This window comes from Amblyomma americanum, chromosome 2 (assembly GCF_052857255.1).
Source record: "Amblyomma americanum isolate KBUSLIRL-KWMA chromosome 2, ASM5285725v1, whole genome shotgun sequence".
In the NCBI taxonomy this organism is placed as follows: domain Eukaryota; kingdom Metazoa; phylum Arthropoda; class Arachnida; order Ixodida; family Ixodidae; genus Amblyomma; species Amblyomma americanum.
Genome location: NC_135498.1, coordinates 74,570,312 through 74,585,599, shown reverse-complemented (window position 1 = coordinate 74,585,599; position 15,288 = coordinate 74,570,312). Strand labels below are relative to the sequence as shown.

General features: G+C 47.0%; 1 protein-coding gene across 1 annotated transcript; it reads right to left on the bottom strand.

Annotated features, from left to right (window-relative positions):
* Window positions 1-357: 357 nt before the first annotated feature.
* On the bottom strand, window positions 358-13,332 carry LOC144121429 (fatty-acid amide hydrolase 2-B-like). Its single transcript, XM_077654619.1, has 7 exons — window positions 12,874-13,332; window positions 10,687-10,906; window positions 7,733-7,942; window positions 5,261-5,380; window positions 4,626-4,780; window positions 3,646-3,741; window positions 358-1,073 (listed from the first exon to the last, which is right to left on the bottom strand). Exons 1-7 carry the CDS (start codon window positions 13,228-13,230, stop codon window positions 504-506), a joined length of 1,728 nt encoding a protein of 575 aa, XP_077510745.1. The 5' UTR covers window positions 13,231-13,332; the 3' UTR covers window positions 358-503.
* Between the last annotated feature and the right edge of the window lie 1,956 nt (window positions 13,333-15,288).

The window sequence follows — 15,288 nt, the reverse complement described above, 5'->3', positions numbered from 1 at the left end:
CCCTCCCCCTCCCTTCACATCATGTGCATGGGTATTCACTTCGTATGTACGAGGCACGACACCTTTGATTCCCCCTGTGTGTCTGGTTCTCTGCCGTTTTCCCTCTCTTTTTTTCAAACGCCGGCTCTCTGTGCACCGCTGTATGCGATAAAAAGACGCGTCATCGTGTAAGGACCAACTTATTTGATGCGCTGAGTGACCGACTACTTCGTTTCCATAAAACGCGTCGCTCGAAAATGTCAGTCGGTTAAAGGCAACAATGCTTTGCAACCTGCGCGGAGCGAGAGCTTACAGCGTGCAACCAACTGATGTAGCCCCATATAGCTTTATGGTATCAAACACTATACATTCGCTCACTATTGTCAAAATGACAACTTTACTGCATAAATGGTTTCAAACAAAAACACACTGATGTCATGCGCTGTGATCCGCAAGGCATTAAAAAAGTTCTTTGATGTATGTAGCCCTTCGTGAAAAGCTGTAATCTGCGCTCAGTAGGGCACTCAAGGTGAAATCCATCCACCGAACTGCCGCTCAATCTCCCTGGCCACGGCGAGGCACAGCCGGTCGTTTCCCCTCTTCGCCACCACTTGAACAGCCAGAGGCAGTCCGTTCGCTGACTTCGCAACGGGACACACCGTCGCGGGCATCTTGAGAATGCTGAACAGAGCAGTCATTCCTGCCGAATCGAAGAACAGAAGGTCCTGATTATGGTACGGAGCCGTGCTCGTAGCCGCCGGCAGGATGAGGACGCCGTCGTCACCCAGAGTGTCTTCTAGGCGGTCGCGTAGGGCGTCGACGGAGGCCAGGAACTTTTCTGCATACTGCTTGCTGGAAAACAGGGAGGCCGCCGCGGCCGCCATCTTGGAGGCGGTCAACATGGCTAGCGTGTGCCGGCCGGCACCCACTAATGTACGCAGGTCATCGACGAACCCGTTCCCGCCGTCGAGATCGAGGAGGTGCGGCTCTCTCGCGGCACACACTTTGAACCACGTGATCACTGCGTACTGAAGCTCTGGTACGTGCACCCGGCGAATATCCGAGCTAACTGCTTCCTGAAGGTGTCGTGTAACCTAAAAAAGAAAAAATAACGAGCGTTTGTATTGCTTTAGCTGTTGTGCCTCAGGAGGACTTAGGGGAGAGTGGGGAGAAACGCGACACGAATTTGTGAATTGCCGCCCTTATTTTTTGATTTGCAAATATCAAGAACGATAATGCTAAATTATATGTCCTGGAATTGCGCTCCCCAAATATGAAAGACGCAGTTGAATAGGAATGTGGTACGTTTCAACTCCGGCCTGCTCTGAGAATATTTAACGAAATTTTAAAATTTTCAAATTTCGCATTTTGCCCACTTCATTGAGAAAAATGACACGTCCCTCCAAAACACCATAAAAGTCATTCTTTAAATAAATGCACAATTTGGCTCCATGGTGATCTGACAATTATTGCTAGTCTAATCGAATCAAAGATAATGTACAAAGAACGAACTCGGCACTCTTTCATTCCACGCTCTACTACAGTCTCCGCAGTTTTATGTCAAGCCTAGTTAAGAGGTTTGTTTTAATTTCCTGCCTTTATTGCAATTTTTTTCTGTTTCGTGTCCCAGTGCTGCTCATTGGGTGAGTCACGTTGAATGAACATGCGATTTGGTTCGATTCGCAGTGCGTGAACACGAATTTTTGTTAATGTGATCGTTGACCAGGCAAAACGGAGCTTGCTCCTATCTTAGAATGTGTTGTACAAATAGCTATTCACGCCTGCCGGACGGAGTGGCAAACAGAGATTCGCAAGACTTTTTATTCGGTGTCTGCTTTTCGTATCCTCTTATTTTCTTTACTGCACTGCTTTTGGTGCCTTTAGGGGCACCAAAACTCTTGCTGGCATCGGATTCCTTGTGTCTGTCCAGTCCTTTCTTCATGTTTTCTGCGCTATTGTAGCATTCATTTTTTTTTTCAATACAGCTCCACTGTCCTAGAACATCGTCCCACCACATTTTTTATCCTAGAGAGCGCGAAAATGAGGCTAGAGCTTCAGAGCAAGCAAAAAAGCCATTACATCTACTCTTGTCAGAGCTTTTGTCTGTAAAGTTGTTACGTACATCCACATGGGCGAAGGAAGGAGAGAGGCAGGCAAGCGACTGCGGAAAGAAGCCGATTTTGTAACCCACAGAAGTAGGCGCAATCGTTAAAGACGCCTCCCATATGAACATTTAGGGAGCAGTGGGGAAAAGCATGATATGGGACAAAATGCGATATTTTGTTCCTTAGCGCCCCCTAACCTTCAAACGTGAAAATATTGAAAGTGGATGTTCAGCTGATATGACCCCCCACACGTTAACTGACCCTCAGCTTAAGGCTGTCAAGATTGGCCTCTTCTTATCACGAAACAAAGATGCGAGGCAAGCGTTGGTGAGCGGAGGAGCAGTCGAAAAATTGTGAATTGCCATGTTTTTCAAAACACAGCAGCTGAGGCGACCAAGCTTGAGGGATTATTGTATGTATTTAGTTATTTCAGCGCGTATTGCTCGTATATTATGAAAAGCTTAATAATATTTGCACCTCACTTTTCTTGCGATAGAATTACTTTCGCAGCAAGTTACATATGGGACAAAATGCAACGCTGTAGAGTACTGCAGGCTGTAAAGAAACGATAATGGTTTTATTGTTTGCTCAAAAAAACTACTCCATTCTTTTGCCGCTATTCAGTACTTTCTGCATATTCGAATAGGAAAACATTGATAGCCGTGTGACACAAAGAAAACAGAAAAAAATATCTGAATAGCATCAAGAAGCGCCGATGCCGCCAAGCATTTCGGCTTCCTTAAAGATCCTCTGAACCGAACAGTAAAGAAACCGAGATAATATGGGGCGAAAAAAAATGCACAAAATTTGTTTATAATCTATGCCCCGTGCTCTTTCCGCTTAGCAAGGACGGTTACCTAACAGCACTACAGTGGAATAATTCTGGTAGGTATGACCAGAAATCCCGTCCAAATGCTCGTGCTCACGTTCTACCAGTTGAGCTAAATCTGTTATCACAGAGGAAGTAGACGAAAAAAAAACCATCACACTAAACAGAAAAAGGCGGCGAAGCTGGAAGAGAACTGAGAAAGAATCGCGTAGCCAGGATACACGAAAGCCTGGCTGTGCGAGTACCATCTGAAATGGGTCATAGAACAAAGCAGCTCTAGGTTTTGCCTGCATGCCCCCCCCCCCCTTTTTTGTCATACGGATAGGCTCATCAAGATTGTCTTGATAGCAATGCAGCCAACTCTGTACGCACCGACTGCCAAACTACGTAATATAATTTTGGTAGAGTCTCATTTTTCCCAGTGAAATGTCATTTTGCACTGCGTGATGAGGCAAACCGCAATATTTTGAAGTTCTTAATATCATTAAATTTTACTGTGTAGCGCTTCAGTGAGCTTTCAGCATTTAGAGAGCGTGATACCTAGGCGGAAGCAAATAGTTGGTCAATATTTCATTGCTGATACGTGAATAAAAAAATCGATGAGTTAGAAATCTATGCCGCGTATAACCCCACTCTCTCCAGCTTGCTGCTCGCAATTTCGTGCAGGCAGGTGGTAGCATATGTCGTGCTGTCTTAGCGGCATCTTTGTTGAAATGCAATAATGGTACTCACCTTCCGGACAACCTGACGAGCTTCTGCAGTGACGCGGCTGAAATAAAGGCTTCCTTCAGTTTCCGTGAAAAACACCTTGAGCGCCCTCAGGTTCACCTGCAAAGCAAACATCGCTATCGCTATTAGCGCTTCTGCAAAATTTCCAGTTTCAACAGGAAACTGTTCTACGAGCCAATATCTTTCCGATCTTCTGAAGACCAAAAAGGAATAACTTTCACCAAAGCTTCCGTCCTCATTGTAACACCTCTGGCGTGCCCAAATCCATACTTTCCCACTACCTTTGGGAATGTCTTTCCCCACACCCCTCATCCCCAATCCCACTCATTCTTCCTGGGAGGCTGCTTCACGGACCGCTCAGCCCGCCGGCCAGAAATGACTGGTGCGATCGAGTTTTATGTGAAGCACAAGCCCGTGGACTACTGGACTAGTAAGGGACCACCCTGGAAGATTTCTTTTTTTTTCTCTCGTCTAATAAAGGTTGTTTCCATCCATCCAAGGAAAGAAATCAAGAGAAGAACACACACTTTATGGGAAGAAACGGCTCCCTATTACAGACATCGTTGTCCCCCTTACCCTTTCTTTTATCGCATGAAATTATTCCTATGGGTGTTATTCCTACTGGCTCCCACCTCAGTTAACAGTGAACGTTGGTTGGTTCGGTGTGGCCTGTAGTATCGCTAGTCGCTAGACCAAAGCTATCACCACGAGACCACGAGCTACGGGAATGCAAAACAATGGCGTTAACACATCTTTCCATGGCACTGAAGCAATATTATACGCTACGCGAAAACAGAACCCTCTAGCGTGCGTTTTGGCAGTCCATATTGATCCTAATAGGCGCGACAGAAGGCATGGGAATGACGAATGCATAGCGAGCAGCACTTCAGCTCTATCATCTACCGCATAAATTTGTTGTAACAAGCACAGGAACACGCATATTTGCTGATGATGCCAGGGAATTTCTCGACCTGGATACAGACCTCCTCGTCTAGCCTGAGGTGATTGGCTGTACTTCCGGCAAGAACATTCAGCAGCAGAGGCAGGTCCTCTGAAAACCTGGCCATGGGGCCCACGCAGTTGTATTCCCCCATGTTTTCTCCCACGTCTGGTAGGAGTCCGGCGTTTGGCACAGCTCCTGTCAGAAAAGGAAAAGAACAAATGCTGACCACACATTAAAGCCAAATGCTCGCGCTGTTGGCGAATAGACTTACGCAAGTACACTTGTTTTATTTGGACTGCTGCAGCTATATTGAAAGCACTGGGCCTTTAACACAAGATTTTTCCACTTGGTGCAGTCGGTTATGTTTGTCATTCAGCACCTTCGTCAAGGCTAGACTACTGTGCCGAACGCCACTTGCTGTTCGCTGATTATCCACAACGCTCTCTAACCATCGACAGAGCGAAACAAAAACAACCTGTCGCGCAATTCAGAATAGCCGCCAAATATTGTCCATGTACCAAAATTTGAAGCGATGACTGCCAAATAATGGTACATCTGTATTCAAATGTATTGTTTCCTCTTTACAGTTAACAGCATTAGGAGGGAACAAACTCGGCCTCCCAGAGAATTTCATGTAACAAGTACTGCATCGTTCAAATACGTCAAGGGACTCACCAGCTGTTGGCTTGTGACCAAAGACCCCGCAGTAGGCGGCCGGTATTCTCACGCTTCCGCCTATGTCTGTGCCTAGTCCTATCAGGGAGCCCGCTGAAGCCAGAAGACTGCCTTCGCCACCTGCATTAATAAGCATCACGTATTTACAAATACCCGCCCCCAATTGTTGTCGCACCAAGTCACTGGTGAAGAGCCACGTGAAACCTTGATCGCCATTCCGAGACAGTACAGCTATTTTGCAAACTGCCTTCGTTGCTAGCAGCATTACATCGCCATTCTTTCAGCAAGTGTAATTTAGATACGTATACCACTCGCCAGGAAGGCAAGTAGTTTTACAAGGCTTGCACTGCGCAATCATCTGTGATGCAAATAAACCTAGCGTATACTTTAATAACTTATGCTTAGAATTATTTCACAAGCTGTTTAATTTTCTGCATTTGTCAAATACCTCTGCAGGTAATTACCACAAATGTTTTCTGCCCCGGGTGATATCCGCTGGACTTTCGTGCAATACTGGGGTACCCGTAGCAGACGACCCATGAAGCGGGCATAAGCACAAAACAAATGCTTCTAGTTTTCAATGTTGCCACCGCATGCCGCATGGCGCTGCACAGCCAAATCACAAAATCAAACAGCGCGGGAAAGGTAGGCTTGCTTTGTGAGCATATGGCAATACACAGAATCAGGAGATACAATGATATGGGATGGGCATCATTCGGGAGCCGAGAAGCTAGCAGTAATATGTAATTTGAGGAGTGCTTGAGGTAAATGGGGGAAAAGCTATGGGCTAGGAAAGTTTTCAGATACTTGTGCATAAAGAATGTCGACAGAAAATGGAGGAAGCAAACTAGAAAACTAACAGCAAATATATGGACAGCAGTCGGGGGTGGGGGTGGGGGGGGGGGGGGTGCAAATCAGGAATTATCGGTTAAGAAAAAGGTCAAAGAAACAGGGAGGGCTCTGTGGAAAAGAGGGACGTTGAAGAAATCGGCACTGGGAACATACAGAATGTTTAAGCAGGAAATCGCCAAATAAAATATCTGCGATAATTCTAGGAAAAGCTCTATGTTGTTAGAGGCCAGGACAGGAGTATTGCGGACTGAGACATATCGAGTCAGGTACCATGAGATAGACACGTTATACGGTGCGTGTGGAGAGTATGAGGAAATGGCTGTGCACTTGATAATTTTCTGTAAAGGGCTTCACCTTAGAATGGCTGATTTATTCCAAGAGCTAAGGTTTAAGAACGGTCAAAGAAAAATAGATTTTAAGCGGGTAGAAATAACCAAGCGAGGGTTACCTGACTGGTGGCTAAAATCAAGATGCGTGAAATTGCACGAGTCTTGGCTCGGTGGCGTGAACCACAACCCGATTTAAAGGGTTCAGCTTTATCCATCGATCCACCGCGAGAATTTCGAATCTTGGGTACATGCCATTGATTTCCTATGGCCGTCCAAAATACGTAGTTTGTGTGCGCACAGAAAGCATTTTAGCGCAACAGCGTTAAGGTTCCCGTTGTTGATTCCTAAGTGGCATGACCCATACCTCCGAAAAGGGATTGGCCAGGGTTCATTGAGGAGGGCCAAGATAAGAGGAACTTATGCAGAAAATCCGGCGGCGTCATCATCGTCAGCCATGCAAGCAAAAAATCGCCGGAGAAGGACACGTGACCTTTAGGCATCATCGCAACCCGTTCACCGTTTCGTGAGCAAACTGACCACCGTGGCAGGTGGCAGTTAAATGAATGATTGATCGCGAGAGGTTGCTTCGGGAAGCGCCCACGGATGAACAGCCTGGGTCGCACAAGCCACACCGCTGGGAGCACCTGCCATCGCAGGGAAGTGGCGCATCGCTTAACCGCTGCACCACTGCGCCAGAAGGGGTATGAGGACTCCCACGTATCTACGAATGTGAAGTCGGGAACGACCAATTGCGCATATATGGGCATTAACCCATTAACGATTCCGCGTCATACCCTTAAGGTGGGGCTTTAGTGTCCAATCCAATTTTTTATAAGTCATGATTTGCTGCGAACAGGAAGAGTCAGCCATGATAATCATTATGTTAGCGCGGAAATGCTCGGAACCTTGGAGTTTTATCGAATTGTCAAGTTTGAGATAGCCCCACTTAGCCACGTGCAGTTTGCTACTTCGCTACTATAGCGGCCAAAAGATGAATCTATTTAGTTGCTGATCAGAAAAACTAGGTATGCTAAAAAACGCGTGATCTTACCCATTTCATTTTACTGTCTACATATAGGAGGTTAGGCCCCTTATACTCTTTCGTTAGTAAAACGCTTGAGCAGATAACAGAATACTAGAGTACTTTAGCAGGCTGCCTATCATGCGTTGCCTGGAGGCTCCACGCAGTGGACATAGCTGTGGGTCTTTGGAGAAGTGCAGTGCGGAACTATCTTGATTTGCAGCCGACATAAGGGCTTGTGTCGCTCTTTATTAACACCATCGGACTCACCGCTACTACCTCCGGGTCCGCGGCGAGTGTCGTGGGGGTTGCGAGTTGTGCCGTGCAACAGGTTGTGGGCATCAGCCCACATGCACAGCTCTGGCACGTTGGTCAACACAAGCGGGATGGCGCCTGCTTCGCGCATCCGGCTCACTGTGGGGGCGTCCTCCACAGCGCGGTGGCCGCGATGCGCCAAAGAACCGGCGTCTTGCAGCATGCCTAGAGGGAGAAAATGCGATCATCCTTTTCATAACTAGTCCAAAATTTTACCAGGGTGGAATGATGTATTTTGGTGTTAACACTAGGATTTCCTGACGTCTACGTGTGTTCGAAAGAACAGACTCTTAATGTCTGGGACTTGCACCAAACTAGACCGGTCCGGCATACAAGTGAGATAGACTCCATTGTGTAGAAGAGGCTGGTCTGATAGGTTGTCAGGTCCGTGACAGACCATAGTGACAACGGGCAGGTGTGACACCATCTCACTGGAAGCAACGTTGAATTGAACATACCCTATTAAAGGCGCTTGCTATAGAGCAGGCAAATGAGATTATACAGTGATCCATCTGCGAGTTTTTTTTAATACTCATGGGGTTTTACTATTCATTTGCAGTGTTTTTCCGCGCACTGTGTTACAACCGAGATGAGCCTCAGAAGTGGAAGTCATGAAGGCGCATAAAGGTATCAGTATACGGCTCTCGCAGAAAGCATGTGAGCTACAACGGCAAAGGCAAAGCACGAAAATAAAGGAGCAATCTTTCGTGAACACCAGAAATTTGCATGTTTCTTCTGTGGCGCCGAGACGGTTGTCCATTTTCGGTTCAATAAACGTTGTCTGCACCCAACGCACCACCAACTTTCACCAATACTGACTGAAGTGTGTCGAGCCAAACACCAGCCTAAAAACACCTGAAGCTTGTTTGAATTTTCACTCTGCTGTTTGCCCCAGACACTGCCTGGAGGATTTTTCCATAGCGTATTCTAAACCAACGGGAGAACGCGTCTGTTTTCTAGTGAACGCAGCCCGAATTGATTGCAGGCCTACCACGGCGCTTAGGAGCAGAAGGAACGGGAAGGAAGTTCTGAAATACCCTGTCTTAGAAAGGCGCTCTAACTAAAATGGTTATATTAGCCTTGCCACCAGGCAAGCAGTTTACAGGGTGAGGAAAAGAAAAAGGGTAGTGTAAATTTCCCCATCTCCACGGACTCACAAGACTCTGTACGCCGACGTCACTTGAACGCCGGCGAGCCGTTAATAAGAAACTGGAAGAACAACAACCTATCAGAAATAGTCGTCAAGTTCTGACTAATAAAAGTATCAGTTTATAACTCTAATGCGACTGGTAGTGGAAACGATACCCCGCACCACTACCTATAATGTACCGTAAAGATATGCAGAGTGGACGTATTTACAAAGGAAGAACTAATACCAGCGCAGCCTAACAACCAGGGGCAATCGGCTCCCAGCACGAAAGCACACTTCGTCCGCTTACGTTCCACGAACGAGCAGTTCACTTCGTCCTCGTCGGTGTACGTGCTTGCGGCCATGACGATACTATAAGCCCAATCGCATCATATACACAGCAAGCACACGTCACATTTCGTCAGCGAACTAATTAATTAGCAATATCACCATGAAGCAAATATTACTTAACTTTTCTGAATAATTAGCGTACCTAGAGTTCCACATGTAAATATTTTCCACAATATTCACACAGCCTTTCTCAGCGCTTTGGTTTGAAGACCGTTGAGTGACTGCTCTTATTTTAACTCAAATGCATTCCCATGATTCTCATTCCCTATGAAAGCTTCATGCAGAAAATCTGTATTGTCTGCATTTCTTTAGGAAGCCACAAATATCAAATTTATGGTTCGAATTCTCTTTCTGAAAACCATCCCATTCCTTTCGCTGCTTGGACTCCTACGTAGATCTTACCCTGTTAGCAATCACCTTCGTACATGCCCTGTCGACAGCAGACAGAAAGCTGATCACTGTAGAAGCACTTGATCAACAGAATGGAAAGTTGGTCTCGTTGGACGCTGTTCATGATGAAAATGTGGGCGCAAACAAAACGGACGCACAAAGAAGAACACGGCCACAGTGACCAATGAAGCTTATGTATTCGCGCCGCCATGGGTTCGAATCCAGTCCCGACAATATTTATTATTTTTATTTATTTATGGTTTGCCCAAGGCACAGAGCAAGACTATATAGGAGGTGAAACTCCCGTCAGCGCGAGCGAGCGCAGGCGACCAGATTAAGTCACAATTGTATGTGCCGATGGGGCCGTATGCAGTGGCGGCGCCGTGCGGCGCCTCGTAGAAGCCTCAGCGAAAAAAAAAATGCAGCGCCCGGGCAGGCGGCTCCGGCGGCGGGAGTTCAAAGCAGATGACACGGGCGTTTCCTTCAGCGGGCACGCCGTGACGTTGTATTTCTGCGCCCTTAAGTCAAACAGCAACAGTTCTTGTCGGTGTCTGTTCGAGGGCCGTAATACTAACAGCGTTGCTACACGCAGTGCGGCCTCCTTCGGAATTTGGTAGAATAAGATGGGACGCAGGTGTTTTGTTCAAAATTGCAAAAGCGGTTTCAAGTGCTGCAGGGAGAAGGTGAGCATAGGCGCGCGCGGCCGAACGAGAGCAACACGCTCGACCGGTTGCCATGGCAATCGAAACGGCGGTAGTTTCTTTACAGGCCGCCAGGCGCCGCCAGCATGATAGTGGCGCCGCGGACTTGTGACCTTTTCTGGTCGCCGCAGACAGCGGAGTTTCCACTCCTATATAGTCTTCCTCCGTGGCCCACGGTCAGCCTCAAGTTCAAGCTTCACTTAAACCGGTGAGCCGGTTTGACGTCGTGAGGCAGTGTTTTGGCACTAAAATATATTGAACGATGGCGACTATGCGAGTAAGAAGAAAATATGAAAAAAAAATTTCGTCAGGCACTTCTAAGAAGTATTTTCTCGCACCTTTTAGAGCTATGCTGTCTTTGACGCTAAACGGAACGCCCAGAAGCGGTTTCTCCTGGCTTAGTTGTTTCATGCTCGCGGTGCCGGAGGCTACCAGCAGGTCGGCCGCTTCGGCCTCCCGGAGCGCCTCCTCGAAACGCTCCTCTACGACAGCGTTGATGAAGGGCTGCACCTCTTGGATGCGCTTGATGTATGCAGCAATCAGGTCAACGCTTTTTACCTGCAATTAAAAGGAAGCGTAAGACGTCGAGCCCCCTTGGACACGCTTTCGAAATAAGCCTGACGAGCAAAACGCTCATACAAGCACACACAAACGGCCACGAGTTGTGGTCTCATGAGAATGAGTCATTTATCATAGCGCATAACACTATTGCTACTGCGCAGACATCCCTGAGGCAGCCACATGCCGGCAAGTGTCGGCCAGATGCAGGCGCACCTGCCGCGTCAAGACCATCTACGCATGACCAGCGACGGTAAGCGGTGTGGTATCTATCACCTATGCTAAAAGCCTGCATTTCTCCTGCACGGTCTCTTACCCACTACGATGGCACTCGTTCTATGATTTCCAGCATGCATTTCCTCTCACGGTGCCAGGCTTCTCATGGAAGTCGTTTGCCAGGCTGGGCAGAGATAGTTTCTTTTTCTACTATTCCTTATTCCTTTAAAGTTTATTTTGTTGCGCCCGCGGAAAACAACAAACGTTTGTTTGTATGGCTGTACTGTTTCGAGTTCTTAGCCTTCTAATCCCCCCTGTTAACTGTCCTCAAACACGAAAGCAGGAATATGTTAATATTGATTTGCTTCTCTTAACGCTGTCATGTTCACTTTTTGACTCCATGGTTAAAGCCAATCATACGGCCTAGTAATACTCTGCGAAACGTTCTCTTCTTCTAGACTTAGAATTGAGAAAGATCTCAGTCTTTTGCATCTTCGATCTCTTCCCGCAGCACACTTAAACTGAGCACCGTTCTTGTGCTTTGGCATGCCTATATCTTTTTTTAATGTTCAATTGTCGTCTGTCCGATGCGTGACGACCTGGCTTTACTTGCAGGTGCTGTAGAAATCTTTATTTATCGTACGCAAGTTTGTGCAGACGCACTAACTTCATCGAGTAGGCTGATAGCATAGACTGCGTTTGACGCAGACGTTCGTCCATATCTGTGAAGAAAAAGCGATGCACACAATGAAGTCATAAGGCCTTGCACTGCCTACAGTGTGTTGTGCCTGCCCTCGTGGACTAACAGTGGCATATGTGCACGCTCTCACCTTCGGTAACGAAAACGAAAGCGACTGTACGTACCTGGGTAAAGGCTACCTAGAGATGCTGCTATCGATAAGAGGAAAAAAAAGGCGGATGCTGCCTGTCATGCCCGCCATTTGATTCATTCCAAGCATAATACACAGCGATGACAATTAACGTGCTCTCTGCTGTGTAAAGGGGCTCGTGCTGATAATGTTAAGCTTCCTAAAAAGCAAAAAATTGGTCTCAACTGTGGGTGTGTTGCATTGACAATTGTTTGAAGCTCAAACAAAGCTACCAGATGGCTGTTAAGCTAACCACACATTAATTTTTTTTATTCAACAGGAAAAACAGCAGTGACAACAGCAGCCTAAATTGTGACTTGGCGATGAAATATGAGACGGAAGTTATCTAAGGAGAAGTATTCAATCTCCACAGTTGCGAGTTTACATTTCTCTGTGCACCAAAGGGTAGCTGTCTCCCTGCGTCCTCGTTTTTGAGTCCGCTGTATTTATCGTTGAGCATCGTCGTCAAGCTTCAAATGTCACAAGTGGCCTGCCTGAAACCTTCTTCCAGTAGAGTTGGCGTCCGCGGTCAGCGTCATCACTGGTGCCGCCCTAATGTTTTGTCACCAACAATTTCTGCATCCATCCGCTGACAACGGAGAGTGATTCAAATGTGCGCCACTGAAGGGGTACACTTAATTCATTGGAGCTTATGCTCTCATTTCCTTATTGCCTGATTCCCAACATAACGGAAGCAGGTAAAAACGTATGTTGTTTTCTTGGTTCAACAACCAGTCTTTCTTATTTATTTATTTTTTTTTGGGGGGGGGGCGGTGCTTATTATGACGGCGGTGATGCCAGCACCGTTCACACAAGAGCATAAATCTTGCAATAAAAATCACTGTAAAAGCGAAAACGGTGCGAAACAAAGCACAGCCTCACCTTGCCCTTCCTGATAGCTGCAGCGAGCGATGTCGCCGAGTGTCGGAGAAGGTCGTCTTTCACAGGCGGCAAGTGTTGGGGCCTCTGCCAGAAATACCAGATATGAAACAACAACCTGGCGACGTTGCACCACAAGTACACGAGCAGCTCCACAATCACGGTCCTACAGGCTTTCATGAGGGAAGCCATCCTCGAGTGAACAGCTGGATTTTCTGGAAGAACCACTCCGTTTCTAGACTGGCGCAGAAATGGAGCGCGTCGGTCACTGCAGTATGCAGCTATACTTCTACGTTGAGTCAGGCTGCTATCTGTTTGCCGCTGCGAGGCAACGGTATCAATCCTCCACTTTTGGACCATCGATGAGGTGATAACACGGGGAAGCCGCGCAAAAGCCCGTGCTCCAGGTCTAGAGAAGCGCTGACTACACCGAGATAGCCGAGGCGCAAAGCGAAATATATCTTAGCAGCAATTCATTACGACCACTGGAGGGTGGAATAAAAAAGCTAGGAGCGTAGGCTTTCTTTTAAAGACATAACTCTCTAGTTCCCGACAGGCAGCATATAAACCAGTGCACAAGGCGCCAAAAATGTGGAGACGCAAATGTGTAGACGAGTCGCAGGCCTTCTTTCTTCATCACCTTTTGCCCAAACCCTTATCATTTGCTTGCTATCCCAGACATGAAGAATGAGCTCTAGAACACTAAGAATAAAACGCTGTCGTTGTCGATGCTTCGCACGTCTTATCTCGGAAGTTCGCAGCGGTATTTCAATTCAGAGGGGGCGGGATCCACAAACATTATCATCGCGACTGCCGCCGAGTGCAGTCGTCGATATCTCTGCCAGCTGTTTTCAGTCTGCAGGCACAAGTCTTGCCAATCAGCAGACTGGATTCTTCTGCTGCCTGATTGTTTGTCGCTACGACTGAGTTCAGGACTATCGGTTGAACAATTTGACACCGTGTTCTAGACAAAGATGTGTTTCTACGATATTTTAGCACCAGAGCAGCGTTGTCTCATCCAGTTTATTCATATGCCACGTGATCTGGCACGTGACACATGACGTGTTGTCATGCGTGACGTCTCATTTCTCTCCGCGTTTCTAACAGGTTGACCCCTAAAAAGCTTGCCTGCGCACTGCTCTGCGCTAGGTTGGTTTGGCGGGGGAAGATATCGGAAGGGCGCAAACATGCAGTCCCGTGACACAGCGGTGACACAGCATTTACATCATGTCTACATACAATCGCCGGGTTTTTACGCTGTTTGAGTGTGATTTGCTTTAAAATTCGTCGCGCTGCACAACTCCATTTCGCGTTTTTCTGCAACTTGCCCCCGCAAGGACAAGCACTGGTGACTTTTTGCGGGGATATGTGGCTAAATTTTCCTCCGCGATGAAGAACACATGCCGTCAGCGTTCATGTCGTCTTCCTAGTACTTTGTAGGCTGTCCTCTAGACGTAACATTTTTACATAATATGATGCCTTTACATATTGTCACGAAGTGGTGACTGCCCTCCGGAGAGCAGAAATACAGGGGAAATTGCGACTAAACAAAACTCTTTATTTGGGCTGACTTGCGCCCACAATGGACTGAATCACTCGGCGGCGGCGTAGCAACAAGCGTGCTCGGCGGTCGTCGAACAGAATGCCCGCCGCTGTCAGCCGTGCTCAATTTAAAGCTGGCAGCGAACTTTCGAAATAAAGCGTGTAGAATTACTAGCACATTCTGGAACGATGTAGAATCAGCTCCGCCTGAATGCGATCAATCAAATTAAACCTGGTCGCGTCTTGCACCCACAGAGTGATGAAGCGGCGTGGCGGCAGCTTTGAAGAATGAACAAACACTACAAAGGTTCGTGGCAATATATAATTTTCCGCAGTAGCACCCAATATCTTCATGCCCTTTCTTTGTCTTTTTTTTCAAAAAGCTAGGTTGTTTTATCTTCGTAAACATTTTTAGGGTGGGACAACTGAGAACACATTCAAAGAAATTTTTTCTACATATCAAAATAATCGACCATTACCTTCAATAATTCCATGACAGTGTCTTACAATTTTCCAAGTTTCGAAAATTTTGCCCGAGAAAGCTTCACATGACTGTGCATGTGTTTTCAACCTGGCGCGTTTTTGTCCCCCTATAGACTGTACAGATCGCGTGCTCCGTTATAGCCGCACGGAAAAACATGTCGAACCCACACATCGAATGCCATGTAAGCCCAAGCGTAGACAATTGGGCTGGTTGGTGTCAGTTAATATTGAGAAGTGGCGTGAAAGACAGGACCAGGAAGATGGACAACACGAGCGCTGTGTTGCCCACCTTCCTTGTCCTGTATTTAGATACGGTTTGGTTTGGTTTATAGGGTTTAACGTCCCAAAGCAACTCAGGCTATGAGGGACGCCGTAGTGGAGGGCTCCGGAAAT